This window comes from Larimichthys crocea, chromosome XIX, assembly GCF_000972845.2.
Source record: "Larimichthys crocea isolate SSNF chromosome XIX, L_crocea_2.0, whole genome shotgun sequence".
Lineage (NCBI taxonomy): Eukaryota > Metazoa > Chordata > Actinopteri > Sciaenidae > Larimichthys > Larimichthys crocea.
The window spans coordinates 5,864,340-5,877,288 of NC_040029.1; the positions used below are offsets into that span (position 1 = coordinate 5,864,340).

A 12,949-nucleotide genomic window follows, 5' to 3' on the forward strand; every position below is an offset into this window, starting at 1 on the left:
AGACACAAAGAGTCATAAGTGCAGTGGACTCTAGAGGTCTTTTGTCACTTCAATGTTAAAACATGTCGTCTTTGGGACATTGCTGTATGGAAGCTGCAGAGAAAGTAGGTTAAGCATCCATTAGATGACAGGAGTTGTTCCAGACGAGTCTCAAATGAGTTTTCTGAATGTGGACACCAGCAGGGTGCCCCCCTTTAACTTTGTGTCCAGTGCTCTTGACCCTGTCTGGGACATGCTGGTTGTTATCAAATGTGGTATTTTCTTTTGTCAGGACAATCTGTAGCATTTCAGAAACAGTGTGATCGCTTCACTAGGGAAAGGCGTTTGAGCATTTATTACCCATCCTTGATATTAAATGTAATTTCTTGTATGTATGCATGTACTTCGGCAGTACTTGCATGGCATTTTGGCATACTATACAAATTACTAGTGTACTAGTAATTACTACTTGGTAAGACATAAAATTCCTTGTACGGCTACTTGTAAGTTGTTTTTTAGAGCCTACTAGTAGTACTAATGCACATTTTGAACCTTACGAGTACTACTAGTGATGTCCTTTTGATTTTATTAGTCATACAAATATGAATTTTGGGTGTTAGTTCTAGTACTAGTAGTACATTTTGTCTTACAAGTAAGGTCAGAACGGCTACTAGATGCCAAAATGCCAAACCAGTACTACCAAAAACTAGAGTCTGACATGACCCTTTTACTCGTCACAGTTAAATAGCATACCGACTGTACCAGAAATGAATATATATATAGAATATCTTTGACTACTACAACTGTAGCCATTAAAATGTGGTATTAATGACCCCTCATATAGATGCTTCTTTTTTTTTTTCCAAAAAATGCTCCACTGCAGTAACAGGAAATGACATAGAAAACAACAGACAAAAGAGTTTGCTCTTCCCAGCCTCGGCCTCAACATGTTTATCATCTGTGGTAAAAAAAAAAAAAAAACTAAATTCTTGAAAGCTCAGATTTACAAATCTTGTCATAAGCGTTTGTATATTTGTAGAGCATATTGGCCAATTAGCCTGTGGTCTGCTGTTGGCTTACTTTTATCGCAGTGGTTCCCAGAGTGGATTTCAGGAGACTTCTTTAGTCAATTAGCCTTTCTGGTCTACAGTATACAATTATAATCCTGCAGCAATAAGCATGTCTTATTAGGGGTCGTTGGAGATTTATGATACACAAACAGGACCTTTGCATGACACAAATACACGATCCAAGCCGTAGAATTCATTTGATTTTCTTTATTTCTTTCTTTCAATAGATTTTACACTATCTTGCTGGAACCAAAGAAACATTTGACTATAGAAACATAAAATAGCACAAAATATATGCAAAAAAAAAAAAAAAGAATACATTTAAAAATGATTACATTGAAACTATAAATCCGATGAGGGTCTTCTTGTCAATTTATCTTTATGTCTTTACTTTGTTGGTGGGGGCACACTGCAACAATGATGGCACAGGCAGTCAACAATTCAGAACCTGCAGTCTCCGGTGTAGCGCGCTCTGCTGGCTAAAGCTGTGAATTACGGGCTCCGAACAGTCCCATTGGAAGGCAATGGGACAAAAAAAGATCTCGCTACAGATTCTGGGAGACTGGAGGTAAAGACCGATGACTGTTCACTCCGTCGCAGTCGCCCCCTTTTGGCCTTTAACCGTTAAAACCTTTTAAAAAATGATTTCAGATATAAAGATACAATATTTGAAATGAAACTGAGAAAGGGGTTCGAGAAAACAGAGACTCCGAGTCTCCTGAATAAATTTCATAAGAGCTCTTTAAAACGTAAAACCTTAAGCACGATGGACTCAAGATAAGGCAAAGTGTTTGGATAAGCTGAGTCTGCTCAGTTGACCAACTGCTCAGAAAGTGCTTACATTTTTCTTTTCTTTTTTTACCGTCAGTCAATCATTGCCAACACATTTAAAAAAAAACATCACATCTCATGAGGACTCCATACACAAGGGCATTGTGGGGTCACCAAATGAGGACATTTTGTGTACAGACTTCTGTTTTTTTGTCACTAGAAACATTCAGTACGTTATCATTTTAGTAAGAAAAGAAAATATTGTTTTCTCATGCAACATGTTGAATTGAAGTTATTAACTGGTAGTATCTGCTTCTGATTGATAGTCGGGGGGGTGTCGGAGGGGGCAGAAACCTCTAAATCCTTAAAGGAAATGAAAAAGATCACATCTTTAAACAATATATAAAAAGTGCAATCCTTAACTCTAGTGATACATACGCCTCGAATAAAATGTCTTGGTGTGGAACCTAAAGGTCCTTTGTCGGGGGGAGAGAGTTGTATATCTGAACTTATTAATTTATAGATTATTTAGTTCTTATATATATATATATATATATATATAATATATTTATATATAATCTATGTAACATTGATGACTTTAAATCTATTTAAGTGTTACAGTCACAGCTCTATAGAGGCTGTCATTTGCTAATGAAAATATTAGGTCATTGTCATAATCTCAGTGAAGAATAAGAAATGTTCGTATCTTCTTTACAATCTACCTTGTGTACAGTGTTCTAGCAAAAAAAGAAACAAAAAATCAACTTAACAATGTCATTTACAAAAATACCGAACTTTAGTAATCGCAACGTTTGGTTGCCACAGCAACAACTTAATATTGTTATGAAATACTATTATACTAGAGTGAAAAGTACATCTTTTTTGAAATTTTTTTCTCTTTTTTTGGTAAAATGTCATCTATACAATAAACATTTTTTTTTCCCAACAACACAAGCAACTCTATAACTATGCTCATTACTGCAACACCGTGATCTTTTTATCAATGAGAAGGCAAGAAAGATCCAGTAGCTTTCTGTCGGTGGGTCGACTTTTAAACCCCCACCCCTCAGACGTGTGCGACTTCTCATACGCTGACCTGACAGGTTAGACCTTGAAATGACCAACCGTGCAGAATGTAGCACAGCTCAATAAATTACATTCATTTCAAAATAGAATAGTTAACAACATTGTTTTTGACTAAAATTTGACCAAGAGTGACATAAGATAAATTACAACAAAATAGAACTTTTACCACCGTCCACAAATATTACACACAAATCAAAATGCATGTGAAGAGACAATCAAGAGTGAGTGGAACCAAAAATGTGGAGCCAGAGTGAAGCGCTCCGGCTCCACAGGTATGATTGTGGATTGTCAATGTTAATCAAGCACCATGAAATTACATCAGAACTTTTTGAAAAAGAAAAAAAAAAAGGGGAAAATAAGATTTAGTAATCGTCGAGTTAAAACACGCCAAACAAAGAGAGGGGTTGGTCTGAAATAAGAACAAGTTATGATCTCAGGCTAAAAGACGAATGATTGTTCTGTGTGGAGGTGGAGATGGGTGGAAGGTTTGGGGGTGTTCAAACATACCTTGATAATAGACACAACACAAATTTTAAATAACTTTGAATACATTTCTAGAACCGTGAATATAAACTCTCAAAATAAGAGACACTTTACATACATTACACAGTTTACAATACAGTTTTTTTTCTCACTCACGTTCCTCATGTAAACTACTCAAACCATGGTAAGAAACGATGGTACACCGTGAAAGTCACCAAACATTCTACAAAGCTATTTTTGATTTGTCGTTTCTTTAACTTCTTTTTGTTATCGATAAAGTCACTTGTGATGTTTGATGAACGCTTACCGGAGGACTGTTTTTCCGGTAGCGGTTTCGCAGGATGTGATGTCTTCCCTCGAAAGGTCCATGTAGCTTCTGACAGCCAGTGTTTCTGTGACTTTTAGTGATACACTCTGGATGCATGTGTTGTTGTCGTTGATGAGCATTTTTTAGGCACTTCTACAGTTTTTCTAAAATGGAACAGGATTATCGGTGATAGTAGGGTTGGACAGGACAACCGACGGTCACAGATAGCCCTCCAGTCGAAGTTCAAGTCATCTTTTGCTTGACGATCATCGTCAAATGCACCTTTTTTTGTTGTTTTTTTTGTTTTTTGTTTAGTCTTAGCACTTAAGTCCCTCACCCACCCCCCGAAAACCTCTCCTACCAGGCCTGGTGTTGCCATCACCTGCTAGACCTCGCTTTTAGTCCCAGTCTGCCGGCAGACCATCAGTCTCCAGATACGAACACACATGCACACACACACACACAAGGCTTGGTATGTCTGGAACGAACCCTCAAGCTTTGTTAAGCCCTTGGCACAGACCTGAGCCTTTAGGCTTTTCGGTAAATGGCCACGACTATCTTCTGTCAACACTGGGCACTGTCTTCCCCAGTCCCGACTACATGCAAAAAAATCCGTGCACAATCTATCCCACGGCTCCTGAACCCAGCACCGAAACAAATAAAGGGTGCGTTCTGAGCAGCTTTCGCAAAAAAAAAAAAAAGAGTGAGGAGAAAAAATGTGGCTCTGCTGTCTTGGCAGGTTTATTCCACCGACCTCTTCCAAGCTGCGACTTTGGCAAGATGTTTCCGGAGATGAAAGGTTGGCAGGGAGGAGGGGAGGGTTAGCTTCATCATGGCATCTTTAACAGCATCTGGGGCAGATGAGGGTCTCTGAGATACCCTCGGGCGGGGACAGTCACGTTGAGAAAACACACGAGTCTGCCCCCGAGGACATTCAACTTCGTAGAGGGGGAAAGCAAAGACCGCGAGACGACGAGGACCCTCTTGAAAGCGCCGAGTGCGTTGGTGTGGTTGTGCACGGGTTTTTTTCTCTGACTCTTCCTGTTTTCCACCTCGACATTGAGCACTATAGTTCTCACATAGTGCAAATCAAGCATCTCTTTTTTTTTTTTTTTTACTAACCAAAGGGATGAACGTTGTGCAGCGGTTTTTAGAATAAATATGAAAGAGAGGGGATCCACGGTACTTTGGGAGAACAGGTGTTAAAATGACCTCTATAGTGTGTCTGCTATGTATGTAGTACTATACATAAGAATATTTTTGACTTTTTCATGTTAATAGTTTTTTTTCTAGCAATACATACAGTATATATCTTTTTTTTTGTGTGTGTGTGTTACACCGGCACTGCAGTTCTTATGGTTAAATTGAAGTGTTACACTCTTAGCATGCAGGTTGCTGGACCTCTATGGGAGAGGTAAGGTAGTATTTACACAGGGGCTGTTTTGGGTTTCCTAGTGCAGCTTCGTGACACTCCATTCCCTTCCTGACGCTTACTTCAGGATGATCTGCAGGAGAGAGAGAGAGAGAGAAAAGGAAGGAGAGAACACAAGGGGAGAAACGTTTAGTTCACCTGTAAGAGAGAGATTTGATTTATTCACATGTAACATGGCAAATACGAATGTGCATTTCGACTGATTTTGATTCATTAAAACATATAAGAACATATGTAACACGGGTACATTGAATCGATGCTTTTATTGTGTGTGTTTGTGTCTCTTTATAATCTGTTTTTTGTGCTGATTTGAGGCCTCAGTGTGCTTCAAACAAAGTGTTTGTCGGATCATCAGACCAACGCCTGAAACCACCTGAAAGACGACGCAGTACGTTCGACAGTCACGGTCACTTTATGTCGCGGCTGACCTCGCATAAAGGTGTAAGCAGGCAGAATTTCAACTTCTCTTAGTGTCCGTGTGAGTGTTAGACTTTGATCCAAGTGTTAGACTAGTGATTACGGGAGCGAGGGTCAGAGCAAGGTCGGATCAAGATCTCTTTGCATTTGGTCCGTGCACAAATACGACTTCTGTGTTGAGATCAATCTCGGGATATCATCGGATATCGCCTGACAACAATTTCGCTTTTTATCTGCATTGGTTTACATCTGTTCATAGATTGAACATAATCTCTCGCCTATCAAGTTGCTCATCAGGAATCTGTTATCTGGTTTCCTGGATATCAACGGGTTCCAGCGTAAGCCTGTAAACTTTGGTCGTTGCCATCCAGAGGGCTATATCACGCTTTAGACTCGCTTTGGCAACACTTTTGTACTTTGTTGAAGCATTCTGAGGCATCAAGTGGGCGATGTGTACTTGAGACAATCACAATACTTCTTTGTGGTTGAGTCGTGGTTACGCCACCTGTCGGGTGTTTCATGCAGATTTGCAAATAGCATTTGACCCAGGTCTGGTCATCTCTGTGTGTATTCTCTTTAGGAGGTAAAGACTAATCCAAAACACGACAAAGAGAGAGAGAGAAGAGGAAGAGAAAGAGAGAGAGAGAGATTGCCTATAAGAGGGGAAGACAGGTAGAAGAGCTGCTGGCTGCCATCACGTGGTTGCCGCTGGCAGCGAGCCAACACAGAACAAAGCTGCATGGTGCTTGTTAATAGACAGCAAAGGACAGAAGCCACTGGTCACATCGCACATCACAGAAGGTTCGCCACACATGATGTGCACGGGCTGAGAGGAAAAGCCCGCTCCATAGAGCAGTATGGAGATATTACCCAGGTGCCAGATGGGTGGGATCAGCCAAACCCCACCCGTCTGGTACCACAGGGGGCGGGGAGTGAAAACAAACACCAGGATTTGTTTGCAGGTCCTGTTTGTCTTAGATGTGGCGCAGTGATACTAGCAGCATGTTTCAGAAAAGGTCAGCAGTTGGATATTAAATGAAGCTATCAGCAGAGTTTCAGGAGCAGGAGCACAACTCTAATACACCCTTGTCTCCTCTCGTATTCTGCACCCTACATGCCCACCACGTATCTATCTCCTATTTCTTCATCTCCTTCCTACCCTCTTGGGGTCCTGAAGGCGGTCTGCTGTGCCCGGTTGCTTCCCTACAATGCACAATACACTCACAATCTTTCCTTTTTGCTCTCTTGCTAGAGAAGTGTGTGTTACAGAAGTCATGGTGGAGGTTATTATTCCAATCGCACTGGACCTTTGCGACTTAGTCTGTTAATTTGAATAAATGCGATAAGAACAATGACAGATTCCCTCCGCAGGGAGCTGAGAGCTCGAACCGTCGTCCTCTAGCTGAAGAGCCGCTCGGTATGACGACTTCTAATTCTGTTTAACTTCCTGCCAGTTCAGTGGCCACAGTGAATCCTGTGAAGTTTGGGATGCAATGCCATGTTCAGACAGTCGAGGGCGCTGCTACTTCAAATCTCCCAGCGAGAGGAGTGACGTTACCCAGAGTTAGCGCATGGTTTAGATGAGCTGGAAGATGGGATGATGTGATTGGTCGCTCATGTCTTGATGACAGTTCAGAGGGTCATGACTTGACCGGACTCTGAACCTCTCAACATGTTTGCAACAGCCTGTCCCTCTTTGCTTGTTTATTACTCACTGTTTTATTTACGTCTGAGGTAATCAGTGTTCATCCTGCAGCTCACGATGAAGGTGCATGATTATTTATGTGACTACAGTTCTCCTCACTAAGCTCTGTCCTGACTGTCTTGGCTCAGGATGTGCAGTACGTGTAAGAAGCCACGTAGCAATTAAGGAGATGCTGATGCAAACCGGCTCGAGATAGTACGAACTCAGGATTTCAGCAGTGTGTGCTCTTGAACAACAGGAAGGAGGGGAGGGGGCAAATCATACGGTGGGGATGACAAGGCGTGTACTGTATGCAGTACAGCTGGTGATTATACATCAGTGTTAACTGTGTCCTCGCTGGTGGGATCTCTGTGCAGGGCGGGGGGGGGAGAAACAGACGGGGACAGAAGGAGACAGACAGCGAGGGCTGACGTCATTGTTTCTCCGGCTCCTTGTCCCACATGCATCTTTAAAGAGCAGCTCTGCTTCCTGCTGCTACTGCTGCTGCATGCCAATTACAGGAAGAGACGGTGACTCACAGGAAGTGCACACACTGCTGGCCTATGAGGGGCAATAAAGCACGAGGTGGATCAGTCGTTAACGGTGGAAATGGAATCTGAAAAATTATTTCATTTATTTTTTATTGTCATTCCAGATGCGAGATTAGTTTTCAACGTATTTCTTAAGAGACTTAAGTTCATATATATCAAAGCGAAGAAAATAGAGCGACACACAAAGAGACTCTATATTTCTACCTGTGGAACACTTCTCATCTGTCCATCTGCGTGTCCTCAAGGCACCTCTGTGCTGAACTAAATGATTGCCAGCTGCACGAGGCCGGAGCGCCAGCATTGTGCTGAAATTTCCAGGTTTAAAATGGGGCACACATGCGTCACTCTGGCATTCAAAACTGGCCCCCGCTCCCCCCCCACCCCGGCTCCTGCTGACACGCAGCAACAGGAGAGCTGCCGATCAGAAAGCCATTTTTAGACGGCTTCTGTGATCATTTTATTTCGGCGTCCGTCTCGCCCTGACAAGTGGTGGCCCCCGTTAACTGTTTCCTCGCATGATTTACTCTCGCTTTTATCCGGCGACCGGGGGGGAGGAAAGGTAAAAAGGTGAAAACTGGGTGGAGTCGAAACAGAGGAAGGAAAATAAACACAACATGGCAGCTGTTAAGTGCTGCAGAAACCGCCTGTATGTGTTTGCTTGAACGTGTGTGTTTGCGTAGCACACAAGCAGTACAAATGAGGGGCCCCTGCTGCAGATGGAGAGCCTTTTTGTTTTTTTTTGACAACAACAAGAAAAGTGGAAAATAAAACTTAAAAAAAAAAAAAAACAGAAACATGCAAAACAAAACCAGGAAGTAGTGCAACACAACACAACTACTACTTTGCAAATGTGGGAGCTCTGAAGAAGTGCTTGTCGGGAGTGCCTAAAGGGGCCGTGCACGGCGTTTTACAAAAGAATACAATAGAGCACGCTGCTCGCACCCCCCTCCTTCCTTTTAAATTCTCTGGAAAATACCCACTCACATGCTTTCATGCCAATGTGAGTTTGCCCAGTGCGGGCGGATGGAGGGATGGAATCGGGCTGGGCGTGGGCTAAGGCTCAGCTGCAGGTTACTGCGGCTCACTGTTAGAAGGCAGTACTTATTCAGAGCTCCAGGGACTGATGAAAGAAAGCTTTAAAAGGAGCAAACCTGATTGGCTGGTGCTGTTGCTGCGTAGGGGACACTTGTGGCAGGAGTTGTTGCTGCAGAGACAGTAGCAGGCGTAGCACTGTACATCATTGGGACTTTGTTTTCAGGGTGGGAAAAGGGGGGGGGGGTTGAGTAAGGGGGGGGGGGGGGAGAGGGAAGGAGGTGGTAGCAATGGACAGGTAGGTGGAGCGTTATGGTAACCATGGCAACCGTTGTGATGTGTGTGTGTCGACGGTATCGTTTTGTTGTTGTTGTTGTTGTTGTTGTTGTTGTTGTTGTAGATGGTGGTGGTGATGGTGATGGTGGTGGTGGTGGCAGATGTTACAGAGAGCCAGCAAGCCATCGTTAGGGTTACACCGGCAGATGGCATGCAACCATTCACAATGCAAAGCAAGGAGGACAGAAAGGAAGGAAGAAAGAAAGTAAGAAAGAAAGTAAGAAAGAAAGAAAGAAAGGAAGAAAGAAGGAAAGAAGAGAGCATGGGAGGAAAAAAAACAAAAAACAAAAAAAAACAAGAGGAGAGAAGCTGATTACAATCACAAATAAGGAAATTTATACGGAAAATCAGTTTGCTATTTTTTCCCAGAGAAGTTGAGACACCAATGACAGAAATCAACGACACTTTTTGGCATCAGGGATGGGAATTTTACTTTTTTTTAATCCATGTGGACTGACAACAGCAGGAAGCACGCCAAAATAAAACATGCAACTCTGATGGATTGTTGGTAAAAAAAATCATTATTCCTGCTTTTCATTTTTCCATTTACTAACCTAGGACCTGCTGGTTAGTTGTTTTGTAATTCCCATCACCGCTGTTTAGCAGAGACAAAAGCTCCAGCTATGTGGCTGAGATCATTTCTCTGGGAAACTGATTTAAATTTCCTGATCAACACAGCACAGCAAACAGACAGTAGCTATCCTACAGCTTAAGAACAGATCAGTATTTTAATCCACGCTACCATTTTAATCATAAACACATTAGCGAGAGAGTCAGTAGGACTGAGGACAAGGACTGAAGTCACAACTCTTTCAGGTGATAGAAAATGTTTCACATCATATGTCAGCATAAAGAAACACACAGTTTGATAAACATTTTTTTCAACACCGCCCACAGGAAGTGATGCGCTGAGGCGATGACCTTTTTTGTCTCACCTGCAAGGGCCACTCCCCAAACCCTCCCTCCACTCTTATATACACATATATATATATATCAAACAGTGTGTGTGAGAGAGCAAAGGGAAGGTCAGGACCTACCAAGACTGCTAGCAGGTGTCATGCACAAGACTGACCCTGTTGTGTTCATGCAGAGAAAGACAGAGAGAGGGAGGGGGAGAGAGAGAGAGAGAGAGAGAGAGAGAGAGAGAGAGGAGGAAATAAATGGGTTAATCGAGGGAGGAGAACAACAAGGTTAGACAAGACAAAAAAAAAAAAAAAAGCTTGAAGACGTCGCTCAGGTCAGATGCTACTGTTACGGTGGTGCTGTCAGGCAGTTAACAGGAGCAAGCAGAGGAACTCACTTATTCAGTTATGCATTAGTGAGAAATACTGCTGATATACAGACAGACGGAGGATGTGTGACTGTGGCCACGTTTAAGCAAAGCCGATTCACAGAGTTTATCGGTTACTGTTTGAAGGAAATGATGGATAATTAAGCCACTTATTTACTTCAAAATTAGCATTCAGTGTCACACTGCAGAGCCAACTTAAGTACATCAGCATGCTGCTGTTAGAGATCTCGCCATGAGCCACGTGCAGCCAAGATAAATCACTCGATGAATGTGCTAAGTCGACTTTTCCATCATTTTCTAAGTCATCCTCGGCCACAAGAACCCTCCGTTTAAATAGCTACAGCTACCGCAGTGCATTAATGTGTATAGGGAAAATAATCAAACAGAAATCTTAATAAGTGAAATCTAGAAAAAAGAGAGAGAGAACGCTGACTAATAGAAACTACGACTAAAGAGGTGACAGAGCAGCATCATGCAGTGTCAGTACGATGATGTGCACAGGCTTGCATCCTGATCTGGACTGTGAAGACGGGTAGGGTTTTACTGCGTCAGAACAATTCATGTAAGCAGAGAAACCCCCCCTCCCCGTGTGAAGCTCAAAGATTTGCAATATCAACCCAGGGCTACTTCCCACACACAGATGCAGAGAGGGAGGGAGGGTCGGGGATGAGGGGGCTGTCAGGCGTCTCGCACCACAGGGACACAAAAAAAAAAGAGACGAGGTAGAAATAAAGAGTGAGGGACGGCAGTCTCATCCTCATGACTCAGTCTGGCTACAGGCTAACGCATTAGCTGCGGTTAACTGATTTAGCCGGTGACCCCTCGGGGGCTTAAGCTGCTGTTAGTGTGTGTGAGAGGAGCAGGCAGAGAGAGAGAGAAGGCTTTTTATTTGAGGAGGGGATGTGAAAAAAAAAAAAAAACCTGAAGAGGAATAAGGGAGCGGACTTTTTGGGACTAATTTGGGGAAAATTGGAGCAAAATTGCTTTTTTTAAATACAGGATTCTTCGAGGTAGATTAAAAACACACTGAAGGGAGCTCTGTTTGCTCAAAAATATAAGTCACTACTGCCTTTAAAAGTCTTTGTGTTGGATACAACTCGTTTGTATGCTCAGGCGTTGGGAGACTGACAGGTGTGTCATATTCATGTGGTAATATATCACATCTTTTATTGCTCTGATCAAAGCCTGCACTGCCCTTCCACCTGGGAGCAATTACATGTTCGTACTGGCAGATCAAAGTTTCGGGATGGTACTTGAATAGTTGTAACATTAGCGCACACGCCAGCGCAGCCGGTCTCCTTATGTGCGTCACTCTGTCTTTTCTGACTGATCACGAGAGATGCTCTCCGATGCGTGACGGGACGGGAGGTTAGCTGAGCACATTCAGTGAGCGTTATCTGTGTGTGTGCGCTCGCATGCTCCGCATACCTACGGGCGCTTTTGTTTGCGTCTGCGTGTTATCTTACCTGTGGGAAAGAAAGCGGGCTGCTGGAGCTGTGCGTTGGCCAGCGCCTGCTGGTAGTGCAAAACACTGGGGTTGAACAGGGAGCTCGCTCCGTTGCTCTTCTCGAGTGCTTGTCTCTTTGGTAGGGGCTGGAGGACGCCGTGGGGGAACGCCTGTGTCACACAGCACAGCAGATTTTGAACTGTATACAAGTCAACACTGATATTTGCTTTTTAAAATCTGTTATTTGTCTAAGCACAGCACAACAAGGCAAAAATGGAAACTTGCTGTAACTATCACAAGGACAATGACAAACTACAACGTAGCAACAACACATTAAAGAAAACAGTGTGAATAATTTTAACATTACATCGTTCATTTAATTAACGTACAGTACAGTCTAGAATCTGATCGTAAATGATAAATATTTATACTTAAAAGTGTCTTACAGGGTTTCACAAAAACAAAAGAGCCAACTTAAATTTTGTGAGTGGCTACAGTACAATTAAAGAAGCTACATGCAAAGCAAAAGGTGAAAGGTCAAAGTACCAGGTCTACAGTTGCCTCGAGGGGTCGCTTCATTGCTTTGGCAGTCGACTGAGTCTTTAATTAGCAGGCAGCGAGCACATGATGGCAGTGGGCCAATGGGATTCAAGCGTATTAACATACAGGTAACAGCAAGCAGAGGTGCGTCATGGGGGACAGCATTGCATTGTGGATAGGTGAGAAGGAAAAAAACAAAAACAAAAATAATCTGAATGCAAGTATACCACATACAAAACAATAGGCATGCACATAAACAAAAATTGTTTTGTTTACTTTAAAGAAACATTGCTACTTTTTGTTGTTTTTTTGAATTAGTACAAAAGCAAAAAAAAAAAAAAAAGCATCTACATTAACCTTTGGTTAAAAAAAAAAAAAGCAAGAATCTATGATGTACTTCAGATCTACTGGGAAAGCATTTAGTAGTAACGTCAACTATTTCTGAACAAGGAAATCAACTTTTGTTTTTTTAAATATCTACGCAAGAAGAAAATGCAGTAAACACAACTGATTGAGACTATAT

At 42.5% G+C, this 12,949-nt stretch overlaps 1 protein-coding gene across 14 annotated transcripts in view; it reads right to left on the bottom strand.

Moving 5' to 3' along the window:
• Positions 1–1,241: 1,241 nt before the first annotated feature.
• Positions 1,242–12,949, bottom strand: part of mbnl2 (muscleblind-like splicing regulator 2) — a 47,586-nt gene continuing 35,878 nt past the window's right edge. For 4 of the 14 annotated variants that reach the window (XM_027291365.1, XM_019278531.2, XM_019278533.2 and 1 more), the window contains exons 6-9: positions 12,433–12,486; positions 11,906–12,056; positions 10,186–10,221; positions 1,242–5,201 (exon numbers count right to left, since the gene is read on the bottom strand). In XM_027291365.1, the coding sequence (XP_027147166.1) occupies positions 5,077–5,201; positions 10,186–10,221; positions 11,906–12,056; positions 12,433–12,486 (366 nt within the window). In that variant the 3' untranslated portion in view covers positions 1,242–5,076. Of the gene's footprint in view, positions 5,202–8,931; positions 9,027–10,185; positions 10,222–11,905; positions 12,057–12,432; positions 12,487–12,949 lie in introns of all 14 variants that reach the window. The other 10 variants (XM_019278538.2, XM_027291366.1, XM_027291368.1 and 7 more) reach the window with 10 other exon arrangements.